A 19,750-nucleotide genomic window follows, 5' to 3' on the forward strand; every position below is an offset into this window, starting at 1 on the left:
CCTGTGGGCTGCTTTCAGGTTTCTTCAGTCTCTGACTGCAGTTCCAGAAGGCCAAGGGACTCCTACAGATCTTGTGCTGTACCTGCTAGCTCCATAGAGGTGCTGCGAATACCTAAGGATGTACCTAAATGCAGTGGATGCTTGCGACAGCGGAGTCAATCGATTTATGTGCAGATAGTCTCTGCTATTATCCATGGTGTCAGAGGTTGCAGATTTACAGCTGATTGTGCAAAGAGGCACATTTTTGGTGCGATGTAGAGATACTTGGGGCCCAATTCCCCCTAAAGTGTAATTTCACCAGGTGCCTTCTTTCTTACCTCCCATCCGTGACGGGCACTTGCATGCTTAGCAATTTTTGAAATAATTTTTGGATAAATGGGTTTAACCCGGTTATTTAAAATCTGGCCTGATAAGGTGCATTATGCTCACAACTGCACTAGGGAGAAATCGTCAGAGTAGCACAGACCTGGTGTCAGCCCGTTCTGTTAGGGCTGGTAGAATTCAGGCTCTGCAGCTGCGGCAAGGGGAAGATGCAGAGCGCGATGAGGCTGGGCTTGCCACTTCTGGGGCTGCTAGGAGGAATAGGAAACATCCACATCTCCAGGATGGGAAATAGAAAATCCTATTTCCTCCCATCCAGGGAAGGATTATAGACCTAGAGAAGCAATCTGCCCTGGATTTTTGCATCAATTGCGTGACTAAGAGTTACAGGATTTGCCCCTTCAAAATCTACTCTCGTATGCATTCAAATGTGTAAATTCATCAGTTCTTCCTTGCTTTGTTAAACATTTTGCAATTTCTTAGCCAAAATGAAAACAACCCAGTGAGTTAATAACATACAGCCTGTGTGTGTGGGGGATGCTGTCTGGTTTAATTACTGAGCTAAGTACAGCAATCATTTATGTTTGCACAGAACAGACTTTGATGCGGCTGCTTAATAGAAGAAAATATCAACCTATGGAAGTACTGGAATCCAAGGAGGAAAGAATGCAGTATAAAATCCACCCAAGAAAAGGAATGTACAAATCGAAGTAACAAAAAGATGTGGATAGAAGGAAGCATGAAAAAAATAGGTCATTAACTAGGATTAGCGTTCATGAATGTAGAGTACTCCTACGGAAAAAATCATAGCTGACTAATGGGAGAGCTAGAAAAGAGATTTACAGGTAAATGCCCCGCTAATAATAAAGTTTGTAGTCTTAGCCAGAGCATGGCTGCTACAAGCACCTTACTAGATTCACAAAACTCAACGGGAATGATTAATTCTTATCAGATAGTCCTGGCTTCCCAAGGGAACAGGGCTGAGAGAGATGAAGGCATTCTGTGAATGCCTCCAGCCTGCAAAGAGCAGGAGCTTCCATGGAAGCACAGTCTCATTTTCTTTCTCTTTCCATGCACCGAGTGTGTGTGTACCCAGTTACGTGCAGTTCTCAAGCTAAGGCTGACAACAACCAGCAGAAAGTGCTGTGTGGTCAGAATCCTGGTTTCTTGGATTTTGAATGGAAAATGCACCCTATAGGAACCAAGCTGAGGATATACCACAACAGATGAAAGATGTTGAAAATAAAGCCTCAGCTTCTTGTAGGTGGAAGTATTGCAGTCTTGATGCCATTTAGGACGTGATGGGTGCTAGCAACTGGGCCCAGTGTAACAAAACAAGAGAAAAGAATGTACAACTCACACTGAACATTTCTTGGCAAGATAGTTCATGTATTTTAAAATTAGTATCAATACAGTAGAAAAACAGTCTACTGACAAGAAAACAAAACTTGCTGTCAACTAGTCTTATTCAGGTTAATTCAGAGGCTATTAGAGTCAATAAACCACAGCCAAAATCAAGATTCAGATGCTATTTCTAACATATCAGCAGCACCAGGAAGAGCAGTTTGTAACGATCTAACAGAAGCCAATGGAGAAAACCCGAAGCTGTCAAGCTTTGAGAATATTCTTTGCATTGTGGTTTTGGAGAAGAAAGGAAGGGCTTTGTTAAGGAATATCATGTGGCTGGCCTTCACTAATATTTTAAGTTATTCGGACCAAAAGAAATCCAATCCCCATAAAGAGTTCAGGGAGCAAAAGCTGTAAATCTGTAGCCTTTGGGGGTTTACCTTCACATTCTTTTTTTTTTGGCAGATTATATTCCAATTAACATCCTGTTCGCCTCAGCTATCTATCCAGAGAGAAAAGTCTTCGTCCTTGCTGTACTTTCTAAAGCAATGGGTAATCTCTTTGCCTTTCACTTCAACAGACGTCTGAAAAGAATCACGTCTTCTTTGGAAAGTAAAACCATAATGATTCCGTGTGCAGGTTACAGCAATGGGTATGTTAATTTATAAGCAAGTATCTACGGTTTTTCCAGGATTCTGGAGTGCCTGTTTTCTTTTATTCACAGCATTCAGGACTTTCTTTCTTGGCCCAAGTTCCATCTGAATGCTCTGTAGATCTTCATCAGAACATAGCATCAGGGCATCTAAATCAATTTTTTCCCTCATGAAGACTGGAAGAAACTCATCCAGCATCTGTGATGCCAGAAATACCTCAAGGGGTGTGTTCTCCGCGTCCTCGTCATCCCAAATAACTTCTTCCTCCTCCTGCCAAGGGGTATCAGCACCATTTTGAGCATTGTCTTCCTTGCCATTCTCAGCATTTTCATACTGAAAGAGCCCAATGGACATTTTAAAGCTTACATCTTCTTTCTCAGAAGACACAGTTCCAGGATTTAAATCTGCAGCCAAATTCCTTCCAAATACAATCTTGCCAAGACCTGGCCGCTTGAAAATGGAAAGCTGACTGTCATTATCTGAAAAGTCTTTCTCTTCGAGGTCATTCAGTAATTCCTCCTCCTCTTTCTCATCAAACAAATGCATCACAGTTGTCCTACCTGTACCACCCTCCTGGTCACTGCTTTGTGTTTCCCGGCTTCTTGTGCTGTCAGCTGTCTTTTTTGCCTTCAGTTTGAAGGTATCTTTCAGATTTTTGGAGAAAGAACTTGTTGTATTTGAAGCAAAGAGGCTGGGCAACTTCACCCTGGAGTGCGTCCCTCTGGAAGAATTTACTGTGCCAACCTTTTCTTTTATGTAATTCCGGTTCATTTCATGCTGGTGTTTCTCTTGACGCTTCTCACATTCCTTGATTTGTTTCTCCACGTTCCTCTGGGCCTGTGCTTTGAGTTTGGAGACCCTCTTTGGATTCAGGATATTCTGCTCGGTGGCGGCTTTGTCCAGGATTCGGACACATTCATTGCGGTCCCTGCTGGCAGCCACCTCCAGGGGGGTGCGGAGGTCATTGTCCAGAGCGAAGATGTTGGCACCAAAGTTGATCAGAAAAGAAACACAATGGACGTGACCGTTGCAAGCAGCGTGGTGGAGAGGTGTGTTCCCCCAGATGTCACATTTGTCCGGATCACCTCTGAGAAGGGAAGTAGCATACAGTGAGCTGGATGTACCCAAGCATAGCGCTGCAATATAGGGGCAATATGAGGAGGATCCTTCACTGGCCACAGTGATACGTATTTAATGAGCCACGCAGTAACCTTTTTGGTAGGTGATAGGTAAATGATTAGTAAAGCCCTGATTACACATTTTTCTCCATTGCTATTAGATTAAGCTCAGATAGATACTCTTGTTTTAATTCAACGCTTTTGTTCTCCTAAAGCTGCTTTTGCTCATGGGGTTTGAAAAGCAGAGGCTCGTTTGAAAATAAAGTACCACATCTTGTCAGTTTAATTTAAACCCAGTGGAAAACATTGCTTTGTTTTTAACTCTTGCACTGCCTTCACGCTGAACTGCTGCCTGCAGGTGAGAATCAGCTTGAATCTTTTGATACTTATTTGGCAGGATCAACTTTAGCAATGTTCGGAACAGAGCTGGAGTCATCTTGTGACCCACACCCAAGGCAGCCACAGCATCCCAAAACCTTTAATAACTTCAGAGCCAGAGGGCAAATTTACAAGGAGAATTCTACTCTTGGGAGTTCAAGCATTTCAATGTCTCAGAGATTGGGTCCACAGCAGCTGTGCTATGAACAAAATGGTACATCCCATCACAAAATCTCCTTCAGGCTTGGTTCTCTGGCTTTGAGTATTTCTGAAGAAAAGCACTAAAGGGCCAAACCTGAAAACATCCTTTAGCCTGAAGTGCCATAGGCAGGAGAGAGGTCAGGAGCCCTTGCAGAGCTGAAACACAGAGCTGCTCACATGGGGGAAGAGCAGCAGGTCTGAGCGCGCCAGGCTGCGGGAGCACAGGCACTTCTGCAGGGAGGTTGCAGCTGGGGATCAAAGTTTCTCCACTTAGACATATGGAAGCCATGTGTACATATTTCTGCTTTTGTGGCTCTGCCCTGGGGAGCTGCCTGACTGCGGCCAAGCGTGCCAGATCCCTGAATTCCCACATTAGCTAACAGGCTGCATTATCCTGAGCCTTGGGAGTGTGGGGTCATCCATTCTCCCCTGGGTCCCTTCATAGCTGTTTGCGGTCTCTTGTCCCCATGGAGCCTGCCAGCCTTTGAGTCTCAAACAATTGACAGACTAGAGTGTCTGCTTCTGGCTCAATGGGACTTTGGGTAAGGTTTGACATCTACTTTGGGTTCTTATATCCCTCTTTTCCCTGCTTTCCCAAGAAAGAAGCTCACACAAAAGAGAGCAGAGCTACTTGGTCTTGCCTTTATTTGCATACCTGCAAAGCAAGCAGAGAAAACATCTCTCGATGCCTGTGAAGATAAACTTTTTCAAGGTGAAAGGAGTTTATTGTTAGCATTGCTGGATGTCCCAAGGGCCAAATGTATTGCAGGCTCCACAGTCCTAAAATCTGCAGCCACTCTAAAGAAAACCGTCCTGTGTCTCAGTGCCTTTGTCAGGAAATCTCTTCAAGGAAAGAATGAATTTGTTAAAAAGAATTAAAATCTTTTCTCACAAGAAAACATTGACTGCAGAACAGACTGAACATCTTCCAAAATTCAGCTTCTCCCAAGGAAACCGGTGGGGCCATTCCTCTGACAGCCACAGCTTGCTGATTGTATCAAGGAATCTTGGATTAAAATAGAGGTGAATGCGTATGTTTGAAGATTTTGAGGGCAATACTGTCCCAAAGCTGTCCTCTACCAAGAAAAAGTGTTAGAAATACATTAAATAACAAATACATAAAAATTCTGATCTTTGTGTCATCCACCGTGACTTCTATCAGCTTATATGGCAGAAGACATAGTTTTTACTCTAATCTTGGAAAAAATATTTTGTTATTTGTTCCTTAGCTGTTGTTCTGTCTTCTAGATGTTCAGGGACAAACCTTTATTGACTCTAGATATTTTCTTGGAGCTGCCTTAATTATATGAGTTGAAAAACCGTTGGTCTATTATCGTTTCTGCTGAGGGAACAGCAATAAGCGTACGGTCCAAAGGTCTGCTTTATTGTGTTATTACAGCCACACCTGAGCTCAATGAGCTATAAAGCAAATCCTTGAAAAACCCATTTTTATTCCATATTTTCAATTCTATTTTTCATAAAAGAAAACTCAGATACATCCAAATACTTACTCAACTTTTCCATCCAATCTTCTTTAAACTGTTATGATTGAAAATACAGATCAACTTCATCTCAGCCCGGAAAGAACATTTTATGAACTGTATCCCTTCACAAGAGCAGATTTTATTTTATTAGATCTTCTTAGAGTATCACAGCTTAAAAGGTAGGCTCCAAGCAAGAGAGTACAGAGGGTGAGGAGGCTATTACCATTTCAATAGTACATTTTATGCACGTAGTACACTTAAATGATACCAGAGATACTACTATTAGAAAATAAACTTGTAGAAAACTTTCCTTTCCTTTCCTTTTGTCTCCCCCACCTAAGTTTACAAGGATCCTACCACAGCTTCTGAAACAGTATTATCATTTTTAGCGTGCTGGTTGTTGCTAATACTATAAAAAGCAGAGAAATAACAATTTAATTGTTCCTGTCTCAGATCTATCAGTTGTGGCTTGCCTCTGGAAAGCATTAAATCTTCATGGGTGCCTACCGACTGCACTTTGCAAGCAAACGGGAGAGATTTTTTGCTAAAGTCACATTTCCCTGTGGAGCCTGTTTCGAAGATAGGTTTTCACCAATCTAGGAGGTTGGCCAGCTCCTCCATTACAGAGGGGCAAAGGGCCCTGCTCCTGCCACCTGCCCTCCGCAGGCTCCATCTATGAGACGGTCCCACTGATGCCAGCGCGGCGTCACCGGCCACAGGTACCGACCTGCCTGTGGGGTCGGCGCCTAAACCATTGCCGATGGAGAGAAACAGTTCTTGGCAACGCATCAAAAGAAATGACCGGGATTTTCAGCCTTTGGGGTCTGAGGTCATTGGGCCATTAGAAACGTGAAGCACTAATTACAGTTTTGAGCTGCAAGCTTTAAGCAGTGGAAGCTGATTCACTTACCCTCTCCGGCATATGACTTCCAGAGCTTCCAGGTAGCCATGGTACGCTGCCAGAAGGGTGGGAGTTACCCCGTCTTCATCTGAAGTGTTGAGGTCTTTCTTAGTGGCTTCTTTCAAGAGGTCCAAATTGCTGTCAGCTGCTGCTTTGTGATACCTGCTCGACATTTTTGGCAACTTCGGGCTGCCCAAAGCAGCTGTGAACGATACCCAGACTGCGCAGTCACCCTTCCATCACGGGGATAGTTCGTTAATGATTACAAGTTGAGATGTCCCCGTGAGGATGGAAAGGAGGAGGCAAAGTTCATCCTAGCAGACAGCCGACCTGGAGCTCTGTGTGGGTAATCAGGCACGGATGGTGGGGAAGGCTTTCACTTTCTGGAGGGTAGCTCTGCTGTTCACCATTTCTCGCATCTCTGACTACTTAAACGTAGAGGGGATCCATTCATCCTGCCTGTGTCTTTCCCTGACTTCTGGGAGAACTTCAAAAAGACCTTGAACTTCAAAAAAAGCCCACTTCAAAACCCTCAAAAACATCTTCAAAAGGCCGTGAATGTCAGTACAACGAGGTTTCACCCTAAATAATAAAGTATCGCCGAGTTTCGCTAAGATGAAATGTGCAAGCAGTCACCTTTGCTGGGGAAGTCCTTTGTAACCCATCGTTTAGGGTTGCTGCATTTGCAAACAAGCCTCTCCCCTGCCAAATCGGGCACGTCCATGAAGCCATTTCAGTTACACACATCGGTGTGGGGATGGAAACCTGTCAGGACCAGGGTGGTATTTGGATCAAACCGCCAGCAGGTCTGCCAGTCACAGCAGGCAAAACCACAGCCCAGCGTGTGACCCTCTTCACTGCAGCTTGTGTTCCACCAGAGCATCTTCAAACACGTGGCAAATATACTTTTCTCTAACGGGTATTGTAATCTCTATCTTAGGTGCCAAAAATGTACAAGTTTTCCTCAGGATAGCACAGGGGATTCAAGAAATGGAAACATGATGGGCTGGTACCCTCTGCCCCAGCCTGGGCACTGCGGTCCTGGCTGGGGAGCTGATGGGTCCGGTCCCCATCTTACATAACCACTTCTTGCTTTAGCAATTATTTCCCCTGGTTTCAGTGGTGTTAAGGGCTACCTCTACCAGTGGAAGCTTATAGAATTAGTATTTCTAATTTTTCGGATCAAGAGAGCCATGTAAAAGATCAGTTTTGAAACAGTAGCCGAGAAGTCAGTGAGAGACTGCCTGCTGCTGGCTATCTGCTATTCCAGTCACATTCACAGCAGCTGCCAGATAAATGTTAGTTTTTATCAAGCTGTTTTCTGTGGCTAACTGAATTAACCTGTATCTTAAAGAATCTACCTTCAGCAATTAGCAGGCAGGTTTTGTTGCTGATGATGCCCCTATTACAGAAGCAGTAGCAATCACAAACCGACCCATCGCCCGGAGCTGGGGCAGCTGCGGGACGGAGTGGCACCTCATTTACCTCCCGTAATGCCACCGCTGTGACACACCGGGGACCCCTCCAAGTGGGCTTGTTCTCTTAATTATGTTCTCAGGCAGGAATTGAAGAGCTTTACAGGAACAAACTTGTACCAACATTTTTCTTCCATGAGGACAAGGCGAGCTGGTCAGGTCCCGTGGCAGGCTGGCGTCGCTGTGTAAGCCAGCCCAGGTAGGCGCAAACCAAAGTCCTGGTTTTCCTTTGCCTTGTCCATTGGCACAGCCATCCCTGGTGCCATCGCGGATCGCAGGGCAGTGAGGAAAGGCTGTGCTTCACCCAGGGTAACCTTCCCCTGGCATCAGACGGCAGTTTTACCCTCAGCCCTTTTTCAAGTTCCCTGCACTGCCATTAATGCTTTTCTAATAGAAAATGCAGTCATTTATTCCATTTTCTATTTAGCCAGGCTCTGCACTGAGTTAAATTTACGGCTACTAGAAAAAACTAGCTGTTGCAGTACAAAGACAGGTAATACATGTGTATACATATGTGTGTGTGTGTATATATGTACATGTATATATATGTGTGTATAAATACATATATGTAAAAGATTAGCTGTTTCTTGATGCCATTGGATTTTATCTCCTTTACTGGGTAGCGCAAGCATTTTTACTCTCAAAAGTGCAAGATGATGACCAAGGCACATACTGCATATACCACCAGCGCCTGGTAGAAGAGAGGAGACAGCATTTTTCTTGCACGTTGACATTTCACGTTGTTAGCTGCAGCCATGAAAGCGTGTTGGTGGTAAAAGAGACCTTTTCATTTTTAAGATTATTAATCTCTACTACAGAGGTAGTAGTGCTTTTCTGTTAATTAATTCAGCGCACAAAGTGTTGATCTCAGCGTGATTTTTATCATCTAACATCTGAAAATACTGATTTTAAAAGACAGTTACTCTGCGTGATGCTAAGTGGGGAACTATAGTTCCAAGTTTTAATTAGAGGTAAAGCAAAACCCAGGTCAATTGGAGAGAAGCTCTGGGACTTCGCACACTTTATTATTATTTATGTCACAAAAGTGGGCATCACAAAAAAGAAAGAAAAAAGAAAAGACCAAACAAAATCTCCATCTGTTTCTAAACTCCTGGCATTTGTTCTTCCTTGTGCCTTCCAAAAAACTCAACTTAAAATGCAATAAATGATTCAACATCAAATGAGCTAAATTTCTCAGCTTGAATGCAGGTTTTTCTTTTGAGACTAAAGCTCAAAATTGTGAACTTTTTAAACTCCCTGAGTAGTTGGAATGAAGCTTTTCTTTCTGAGTTTGAAAAGAACTTCAAAACTGTTCCACTTTCAATTGAAATGTCTTACCAGGCTCAGGAGAAATGCTGTTGTGATGGTACGTGGTGTTGTAAGCTAATGAATTATTTAACTAGCAGCTTTGATTTGTTATTGGATTTTGCTATGTCTATGATTATTGCTCTTTTTTTTTTTTTTTGAGAACAGTCTTAAATAAAATATTACCAGTTAAACAAACTATTTAGATTGAAAGACTACAGCATCATCAGGTATGTTGTAGATAACTCAGAGCCTGGTCTGAACAGCGATGCCGCTGTGCCATCTGCTTTGCATGAGGCATTATCCAGCACAACATTTCCCCATTGCAACCGTTGTAAGCCCCAAACGTGGTATGGTAAAGGCCATACGAGGGGAGGCGAGTGAGCCTCCGCTTGCCTAATGAGATCCTTGGGACTAATGGGCTTGGAGAAGAATGAGGTTAGTCACACAGGGTAACTGTGGCTACACAATTGAGAGATGACGACAACATTTAAACAATAAAAGCTTATTTCTTCACTCCTTGGAGAGGGGAAACGGCTGTCCCCGAGGACGCTGTTGCTGGATGCCCTCTTGGGCAGCCCGGTTCCCACAGGGAGGTTGTCACCCACGCTGGTGCCTGCGTACGGGATCAAGGCCCTAATCAGCAGGGAAAGTCTTAAAACTGAAAGGCAATAAAGCCAGCTCTAGCAAAGGCCTCTCTCTTCTCACCTGCACACCTTGATGCCTGGCCATACTGGGCACATAGAAGCAGGCGGTGGGGCTTCTGTGGGGCTAGGGGCCGTGACATTATCTGTGGTATCACAGTGACATTTGCAAGAAGTTTTTTTGCTGGGAGCGCTCAGAAGTTAAGTCCTGACGTGGCACTCAGGCTTTTTGCATTGCTAAAGCCTTTTGGTTTTGTGGGGTTTTTTTCCCATGATATCACCATCAGTGCTGCAGACATCCCGAGGAAAGCCCGGCTGGGCTCACTGGTGTCGGAAACGCTGTCCTGGCCTCACTGGTGTTGGAAACACTGCCCTGCTGCTGGCACATGAGGGACAGGGACAACCAAAGCCTGTAGGAAAGCACATCTCCTGTGCTCCCCGCAGGCGGTATGCAACACTCTGATGCTCGGGGGTGTTTAGCAATGCCTTTGCTCCTAAAGCTAGAAAATCAAGCAAGTAAGAGAGAAAAGCAGAGAACTGGAGGAGGAAACCTTGCAAGTTTTTGCAGCAGGAAAAAAAGCAAGCCATGGGGATAGTTTTGTGTCTCAGGGCATGAATTAGCTGGCCAGAGCTACTGTTACAAGTTCAACAGGGGGAATGGTCACGCTTTCTCTGTACGTTAAGCTCAAATTCAGACACATTAAGCAAAGCTACAACTGATTTTTTTAGCACAATCTGATGAATTACATCGTACAAATCTGTGTACTCGAAGACTGATATTAGGAGCTGCTAACACACACTGCAGGGCAAACCCAGTTGTGGTGGCCGCGGCAATGGCATTGCCCTACCCATTCAGTGTTGTCTGGCCCAACATCACCTTCCAGCTACAAAGTCCCAGCATGTTGTGAGGCACTGGGAGCTGGCAGCCCCTGAGCTGACTCCAGCAGGTGAGGGGGGGGCTGCCCTTCTGCCACTGCTCCGGCCTCTGCAGACCCTCCCCACACCAGCAGCATCGCTCCAGCATAGTGCAGGATGGAGCCTTTACCAGCCCAGTCAGCCACGCTCTGGGAACGTGATCCAAAGCTCCCCGGGACTTACGGCTTTTCCAACAACTCAATGAAACTAGGAATTGGGGGCAGGGAAGTTACGAGTAAATTTAAATTCATATCAGATTTGCTTGCCTGAAAATAACTCATCTGCGTGATTCTTTAAAGGATGTATACCTGAAACACTTGTTTTCCCCTACTGTGTTAGGTAAACCCAAGCTAAACAATAGATACATAATATGATCAGCTTGTGTCTGGCTTCAGAGTTTGCTTTGTTAGTTTTCTGTATGCTCATTGCTTTTGAAAACAATGAATCTCATTATTAAAAACGAAAGGAAAAAAGAAAGGGGAAAAGAAAGGGGAAAAGAAAGGGGAAAAGAAAGGGGAAAAGAAAGGGGAAAAGAAAGGGGAAAAGAAAGAGGAAAAGAAAGGGGAAAAGAAAGGGGAAAAGAAAGGGGAAAAGAAAACTAAATGATCCGTGTTTGCAAATTTAGGAGTCTCTGGGAAGTTAATTTCTAGCCAAAGGTTGGCCGAAGGTTGGCCACATGCTAATACTATTGATAGCAAAAGCAGAAGTGTAATTTCTTTTTGTGCTGCTAACATCAGGCACTGTTTCTTGGGTGCAGTTACTGCTCCAGGCTAATGCCTGCTTATTGCTGTGAGCAGCATTGTGCACCCTTGGTATCCCCACTTGCCTAATGGCTTTATCTCTGCATTTGCCATGTTCTCACAAGGGTGAGAGTTAAAGGAATGTACATTTTCAAATCACTTCCACTAGCCACCTGCTCTGCCTGTATGGATCCTACTGCTTTGCCAGGCAGTGCACCGATGGCAACCACACGCTTTGCAGGTACCTGCCTCTGCTCATGCTGTTGTCCCGTCCAAGTTCCCAGTGCTTCAATACCCACCAGCAGACAACAGAAAACTCTGTCTCACAGCTCTGAAGTCTTTAAGAGAACTGAAGCTACTGTCACTTGGGCTGGGAAACCCTAAAATCTGCTCTAGGCACAGTCTATAACTGTAAAATGAAATATAAATGGATATATTTTACATTAATATATGGTACATTAATACAAAATCTGTTATTCCCTGAAGCCAAATTTAACATCCCATTCCTAAATTACCATCCATACTATTAATTTTCCTCTTTTCCTATGATCTATCTTTTTGCTTTCTCCCATCTCAAGAATTCAATTACTTTTAAAAATACGAGTCTTTGGGGTTTTTTTTACAAGTCTGTCTGAAATCAAAAGCATTGTGGTAGCTAAAAGGTAATATAAATCTCGGATTTTTTTTCTTTCCAGGCCTCTTCCACACAGCTTTTGACAATGACAGTCCAACCAAAGCCTCCAGAGATACTCCAATCTAAAGATCTGATCTAGGACTTCTCTTCCTTAACTTGCCACTCATGTTTTCCTCCTAATTAGATCCATATCTGCATTGCAGATTTGCCTATACAGGGAACAAAATATTCTCAGTTACATTCAAATCTCCCAGCGGAATTATTTTAAATCATCAGAAAATCAAAGTGGCACACAAATCTCCTCGTTAAAAAAAATAACTGTCAAAAAGACGTGCATTCTTCCATGCAACATCTGGCAAGGGAATAAAGGGAGTACATTATCACAGCAAGGAAAAAGATGCCTTCAAACCAGAAGGAAATAACAACCCCTGCCGAAGGCTTACTGTTACCTTAAGGTCTCCTGTGAGTTCTCCTCCTCCCAGCGAGGAGGCTGCATCTCAGGGAGGGGCAGGTGCAAGCTTTCTGTCCCCCGGGCAGCAGAAAGGCTGCACCTGTGTGGAGCCTGACCCCGGGCCCTATATAATCCTCCCTGGGCCACCAAGAAGCAAGCTTGTGGTGGTGGGCTTGCCTGAGGAGCTGCAGTGCTTGAGCACCTCAAGGATGTGGTGAGTGGGGCTTGGGGTGGGATGGGGAGCTGGGTCCTTTCCTTGATGCTCTCTCATTTTAGTCCTTTTGCTTGCAGGTTGCTGCTCCTGTTTGGCTTTTTGCTGCCCTTAGCCCCTTGTGCTGATGGCCTGGGGGATCAGGATCTCTTGGGTAATGAGGCTTCTCTGGGCCGGTAGTGGTGTGGATGTGAGCTTTGGGTTTGCTTGGAGCTGCTTCCTCCTGCCTGGGTGTGGAAGGGAGCTCTGAAGGGGGCTGGCTAGCTGGGGGGCTTGCAGGGGGTGTGCCTGCAGGAGGCTGATGGTGGTCTTCCCTCTGCAGAGCGTGTGACCTGCCATGAGGATGGGATGGAAGTTGAGTTTTCTGGAGAGCTTGGCAACTACTCCTGGCATGTGCATGTTGTTGGTATGTACTACTGCTGCCCTGGCCCTTCCTGCTGCAGCATGAAAGCAGCTGCTTGCCTGCATGGCTGACCTTCCCTGTCCTCCCCAGATGCGAGCGGTGAGGAGATTGTGTCCTGTGACCCCACTGTCTATTATGAGAAGCTGTTGCTTTTTGTCCCATTTGTCAACTGCACTAGCCTGGAGGTAAAGGGGTTTTTGTTCTGGGAAGTTGCTGTGATAGATTATGGATTTTTTTTTTCCTAGCTGGGACTGGGTTTAATAAGACTTCTAGCTCTATCTTTCTTAAAGAGTAGAAATAATTATACTTCTGATAATGTAAAACTCTTCTAGAAGAGCAGCTTGTGCCAGGAGTTGAAAAAAAACTACTAGAATGCTTTTTCTTTCAACTGTGCATTAAACCCCCTCAGATGCTGCCAGAAATGTTGTGTCCTCCTGTAAAGGAATTGAGCTACTCCAAAGGATGTTTTGTACGCAGGGGAACTAGCCTCAAGAGCTGCAAAGCACCCTTTGTTTACATCTCTATATTGACAGAGCAATTAACACATGTTGCTCATAGCTGTTGAGGTAGAACAGTAAGTGGGAGACCAACCCAAACTAGCCTCAAAAACAGGGGCTTTACTGGTATCTGTTGCTTTTAGGCATTTGAAATACCACAAGAGTCTTGGTTTTGGCACTTATTAACTTGTTTCTTGAACAGTTTACTCTGGCACTACAACCTGCTAGCCCTTGGAGCTTTTTCTTGACTCCTGCAGCTGTCTCTGTATCTTCTGCTTTCAACCTAACCTTGTGGCCCCATGCTTTCCTAGAGAACTTGGCATTATTTTTTTTATAGGGCTCTCAAAATAAGTTTATCTTGGTTTGTCTGGTACAAACTTCTAAAACAACTTTTAAGGCTTAGTTTCAATGACTTCTAGTTGTCCTCGTGCTGTACTGAGTACTGCTGCCTCTTTCTAATTAATGTCTCTTGTCCATAGCATGGTCAGTACCAGCTAAGATTGAAGCTGCTGGTGAATGACACTATGGGAGAGGAGAAGAACATAACCTACAGCACCCACTGTGATAGTGTTCATGCAGATGAAATCGTTACTCCTTTCTTCGCTGGTGCAACAATCGTTACTCCTTTCTTTGCTGGTGCAACAAACTGTACAAAAGACTTGATGGCAGTAAGTAGGGGACTAGGAGAGCTATAGATCCTGTTTAGAGGCTTGCAAGGCAGGGTGGCTGTCTCCTGGAACTGCATGGCTGGGATCTGGGGAAAGCTCCAGCCAGCTTCAGGGAGGTCTGTTGGCTGCATGTTCTTCTTGGCATGACCCTAGCTCTTTGAAGAGCTAGTTTGCAAATAGTCATTAATGATGTACATGGTCTGGCTCCAGCCCTTTTGCAGGGGGAACTGGGATGCTGGTGCCAGCTGTCTGCTCTGGAAAACCATAGCAGAGACTTTTCTTAGCTGTAGGGTTGTGACCGCTGTCTGTTCCTATGGTCTAACCCTTGTGCTGTGTTCCAGGTTACTTTCCCAAGACTTATTCCAAGCTTCAGTGATGAGCATGTGGTATGTGCCTTCTGCCTTGCAAAGGGAGGGTGGGGGAATGCCAGGGTTTTGGACCAAACCTGAGCCTTATGTCTTCAAGCTGGAGTAGTTACCTCTCTGGGGTGCTTGTCTTGTTGGGAAGCCTAATTCTATGCTATCAATATAAGGACCTTGAATGTAGAGCTTGTGAGGTAGCAGTCCTGCAGGGTGAAGAACTGTGTAATGCCTTGCTGCGCCTTCCCTTCCCAAGCAAGGATCTCCTGCTTTGCAGGTTCCAGCAACTCCAATGACCTGGACTCTGTCAATTGATGATGGAACCAGAACACATCAGCTGAGCCTTGGGCAAGCCATGCAGCAAGGCTATAATCTTCTAGCTGATGGCCACAACCTGACCCTTCAGGTGGCTTTTACTGCTGCTGGAGTTGTCTCCTACAAGGTAGGGGAATAAAGAGCTGGCACTGAGGAGGCAGTGCTGCCCTAAGAGGCTGGGTATATCCTTCCTGTAGGCCTGTAGGAAGCACTGATGACTCTTGGCCAGAGCTGATGTCAAGCTGATGCAGTGCTCTGCCTAGCTGGTGTCTGCAAAGCTGGCTGATGGCATAGCTGTCATTGAACTGCCCAGCCTGATAAAATGGGGAAGCAGAGTGTGCACTTCAGACAGCAGCACATCGATGGGCATCTGCCGAAGTGGGAATCTGGCTATAGCCTGTCTGGTGACCATCTGACTGGCAGTCTCATGAGCAGAGCCTTTTTGAAAGAGTGTTGAGATAGGAAGAAGCTGCTGTTGAAGCTAGTATGAATAGTAGCAGTGATGAACCAGACACAGTATATGGCCCTGCAGCATTGGTTTTACGATGGACTATGAGCTGAGCACTCTAATGGAGCTCTGTATTTTCTTTGCCAGCACAACGATAAGGTGCTCTATACTGTAGCACTCAAGCTCATGTATGGCCCCCCTGAACATGGCCTGGCTGTGGAGTCAAGAATGATTTGTGCACCAGGTAACGCATGGAGAAGGTCAGAACCTGACCTGCCTCTGCCCTGAGGGAACTAGTGTGATGTTTAACAAGGATATTGTTGCAGGTCCAGCAATCTGTAATGCAACGCACATGACTGTTGCCATCCCAGCCTTCCCGGGGACCCTTACAGCTGTTGGTGTAGAGGATAATACCATTCCAATGGACCAGCTCCAGAAAAATGGGATTAGTCTAGACACAGGGAGAGGGGTCAAGCTACATATTAACAGAGGAGTCTTGAAGTTCAGGGTGAGTTCTGATCAAGTCACAGGATTTTGTGTGATCACAATTCCTTCCTGCTTACTGAGAGCCAGAGCACAGTAGCTATGACCGTGGCTAGGCATGTACCTGTCAAGCCAGCCATGTGCCCTGTGGCTTGCTGAGGGCAATGAGAACCGACTTTATAATAGGTAAGCATCGTTCAAAGGTAATGGGTTTCATGAAGTCTCGGGGGGGGGGGGGGGGGGGGACGACAGCTGGTGGTGAAAATGCTCCTCTAGGAGCAGGTTGGTGTTTGTGCCTGGGGCAGTGCAAGTTAATAAATGAGTTGAGTATGAAGAGCACCATGGCCTCAGGGCAAGTGAAACTGCTCTGATGCATGCCTGTGTTGAAATGAGCTCTTGTAGCTACACTGAAGAGTAATTCTTGTCTTCCAGCGACGTGAGGGGAGCTGCTCAGGACTTCAGTCCTACATGTCCTCTCTGAAACTGTCTTTTCACTTCCATGGGGAGACTGTGGCAATGGTGATGCACCCAGAGTGCCCCTGTGACCAGCAGGCACCAATAGGTAAGTGACCAACTTCTGCCACGGACTCGGCCCGTGTGCTGCTAGGGTAATCCTTCAGCATCACTTGTACTTGAACTAGCCCTCCACAGGGACATGTATCTAGCAAGAACACAACAGCACTTGGCAGATTGAGCTGTTGCTGACTGGCACGGCAACTCATGTAAACCTCTTGCAGCTGCTGTGTGCACCCAGGATGGGTACATGGATTTTGAAATCCTTGCTGACAGTACTACACCACTGCTAGATTTGGATATGCTTAGGCTCAGAGATCCTGCGTGCCGGCCAGCCTTCAAGTCTTCTTTGAATGACAGGGTTTGGTTTCATGTCCCACTGAATGGATGTGGGACCAGGTTTTGGGTAAGTGTGTAGCCAGGTTTGGGGAGGGCTTCACATGCTGGGAATGTCCTCACTAATGCTGTTATTCATCTGCAGTTTGATGGAGAGAAGATTGTTTATGAGAATGAGGTGAGGGCATCATGGGCAGACTTCCCGCTGCGCAGGATCTCAAGGGACAGTGAACTTAGGTGTGTCTGGAAACATCTTACAAAGTCCATATATCCTATATATGAACATAAGACTTACCTGCTCCTTCCTTGTTCTAGGCTAACAGTTCTGTGCTCCTTCAGCAATGGTGATGCTTCCCTCACTATAAGGGCAGATGACCTTCCTCCTCTGGCTTCTTCAGTGAACCAGGGTCCCCTCTCCTTGGTTCTTCTAAGTTACCCAGGTAAAGCTGACCCTGGGCTCAGGTGACTGGGAAGCAGCTGGAGCTTGGGGGTGGGAAGCATGTATGAGCAAACTGTTCTGGTGCATGGGCTTCTAATGATGTGCTTCCCTCCCACTCATGCTACCTCAGGCAGATGCCTTAAATCTGTGGCTCTAGGACTGACAGCAGCTGGTAGACCAGCTGCTGTTGACAGATGTTCTTCAGGATGCTCTGCACACTGACTTACCTAACAAAGCTTTGGCTCGTTGCAGAGGACTCATATAGGCAACCATACCGTGATGATCAATACCCAATTGTGAGGTACCTACAGCAGCCCATCTTCCTGGAAGTTCAGGTCCTGAACCGCAATGATCCCAATCTCCATCTGGTATTGGATGACTGTTGGGCAACGGCTTCACAAAATCCAAGTTCGCTTCCTCAGTGGAATATTGTTGTTGATGGGTGAGTGCCCTGCCAGAGAAATGACACCACCTTTGGTAGTGGGTGGGAGGATTTGCTGCTTCTCCCCCGTACTTCAGGAGCAGAACCCCAGCTACAAGGGCTTCATCTGAGGTGGCCCTCCAGGTACTGCCCTGGTATGCTGGAACTTGCAGAGGTGCTGCCATCTTCCTACCTTGAATTTTAGCCTGCTGCTAAGAAAATCAAGCCCCAAATCTTGTCTACCCTGACTTGCTGCTTACCTGTTGGCAGGTGTGCGTATGACCTGGACAGCTACAGGACCGTGTTCCATCCTGTGGGGCATGGTGTCAGCTATGCCAACTATCGTCAAAGGCTGGAAGTGAAGACTTTTGCCTTTGTCTCTGGTGACAAAGCCCTCCCTGGCCTAGTAGGTGACATTATTCTCCTACTTAGAGCAGTAAGTAGGAGCAGTTCTTGTCTCAAAGTGAATGGGCCTCTCATTCTCTGTCCTAGGTGTACTTCCACTGCAGTGTTCTGATCTGTGACCGTTTTCAACCAGACTCCCCACTGTGTGTGCCAAGATGCCCTAGGCCATCTAGAAGCAAGCGAGGTAAGGCAGAGCAGATGTTGGGTTGTACTGATCCGAGATAACCTGCTGTACACTGGGGTTAACCTCTGCTGTGTTGCTGTTGCAGGGAGTGGGATGCCAGGTGTAAACACAGCAGTGGTGAGCTTGCAGGGTCCTGTTCTGCTTGTGCCAGAAGGATGGTCTGCAACCCAAGGTACTGAGGCAGTGCAGTGCTAATGCATGTTGTGTAGGTTTAGTGAAAAGCAGTCTCCACACACTTTTTTTTTTGCATCTTTTGTAGGGACTGCTTTCTTGAGCAAGGAGGCATGGACTGTCATTACAATGACTGCTGTTGGTATTCTTTCTGTGGTGGCCACAATGCTACTATTTTTGGCTTTTCTTAAATGCCTAAAGAGAAGAGCATCCATGGTAAACATGGTATGTTAGTGTATTTTTTTTTACAAATAAACTTGGAGTGGAAACGTGACTGTAAAAGTCTCCTGGATGAGTTGTGTAGCTGTGGAGTTGTTGCTGGGTAACATTCAAAGTAGTAGACTGGACAAAGATGACATGTGGCTCACTGAGCAGTGATGCTGCTCTCAATATTGGTAGTTTCAGTGAGAGCACTGAGCAGAACTAGAACAGAAGCTCTTAAAAGACAAAGCCTCTTGGATAAGACTCAAGTGACAATGACAGTTTCCCCTATCCTGGATAGTTTCTTCAGCTTCTTAAATCATGTTATAGGATGACTGACAGGGTATAATTAACTCTTAATACTGTGAGAACTGGCTTCTTAATACAAGATCCCATAGAGTTCTCCTGCCTTTTCCTAGGATTGTAGAAAAGGATATAACTGAATAAAAACAGTAGTTCAAGACAAAGTAGTGCTCCTTTAACACAGGTTAACTGTGCAGTTGTTAAGCCTAGTGTTGGTAGCTCAACATCATCTAGACCCTTTACAGCAGTAACCAAATAGTATAAACCTAATACTAGTTTAGCTGGGGTTATATGAAAATGAGCAGTGTCTTATAACAGTTACTAGACAGAATCAAAGCCCAGCTGTGAATTTACTTCATGGTAATGACCTAGATTACAAAAACTCTAGATCTCTAGATTCAATCATGGGTGAACATAAAGGTTTCAATAGGGTGAAAGGAAACTGCTCAGTGAATGTTGTGTGGTGCTTGAGTACGTGTGTTCCATGTAGTAGCTTGGCTGTAATGGATAAAGAGCAATCTGTGCAGCAGTACTCAATGCCACATCACTTTTACCTTCAAGAGCAGCGTCAGTCACTTCAGTTTGGTTCTGGCATGTCCTAACAGAGTCTGTGCTGCAGCAGTGGGGAGAGCAATGTGTAGGTTCAACCAGTCTTAAGTTTACTGCTAGTGAAGGTGGAAATGAATCAACTGGCTATAAAAGACAAGTAGATCTCTTGCTGAGACTTCTCTAGACCAAGACAGCTGCCACACTAAAAGCAATATCACTTTGTCAAGGTTAAACCTCGGGCTTCTTGAGTCTGTAATGCTTCTTATTCTATGAGATT

At 45.4% G+C, this 19,750-nt stretch overlaps 2 protein-coding genes across 2 annotated transcripts; one reads left to right on the forward strand and one right to left on the reverse strand.

The window, feature by feature from the left end:
- Window positions 1-1,666: 1,666 nt before the first annotated feature.
- On the reverse strand, window positions 1,667-6,641 carry ANKS4B (ankyrin repeat and sterile alpha motif domain containing 4B). Its single transcript, XM_005442494.3, has 2 exons — window positions 6,413-6,641; window positions 1,667-3,408 (listed from the first exon to the last, which is right to left on the reverse strand). The coding sequence occupies exons 1-2, from the start codon at window positions 6,574-6,576 to the stop codon at window positions 2,331-2,333; spliced, it is 1,242 nt and encodes a 413-aa protein (XP_005442551.1). The 5' UTR covers window positions 6,577-6,641; the 3' UTR covers window positions 1,667-2,330.
- Window positions 6,642-10,660: 4,019 nt separating this feature from the next.
- ZP2 (zona pellucida glycoprotein 2) lies at window positions 10,661-19,077 on the forward strand. The gene is made up of 18 exons (XM_014282604.3): window positions 10,661-10,731; window positions 12,859-12,932; window positions 13,101-13,184; window positions 13,272-13,366; window positions 14,158-14,346; window positions 14,688-14,732; window positions 14,983-15,147; window positions 15,616-15,712; window positions 15,795-15,976; window positions 16,384-16,513; window positions 16,689-16,870; window positions 16,946-17,037; window positions 17,116-17,240; window positions 17,492-17,681; window positions 17,931-18,066; window positions 18,153-18,249; window positions 18,335-18,421; window positions 18,509-19,077. Exons 1-18 carry the CDS (start codon window positions 10,661-10,663, stop codon window positions 18,652-18,654), a joined length of 2,187 nt encoding a protein of 728 aa, XP_014138079.2. The 3' UTR covers window positions 18,655-19,077.
- Window positions 19,078-19,750: the final 673 nt, after the last annotated feature.

This window comes from Falco cherrug, chromosome 4, assembly GCF_023634085.1.
Source record: "Falco cherrug isolate bFalChe1 chromosome 4, bFalChe1.pri, whole genome shotgun sequence".
Classification (NCBI taxonomy): Eukaryota; Metazoa; Chordata; class Aves; order Falconiformes; family Falconidae; genus Falco; species Falco cherrug.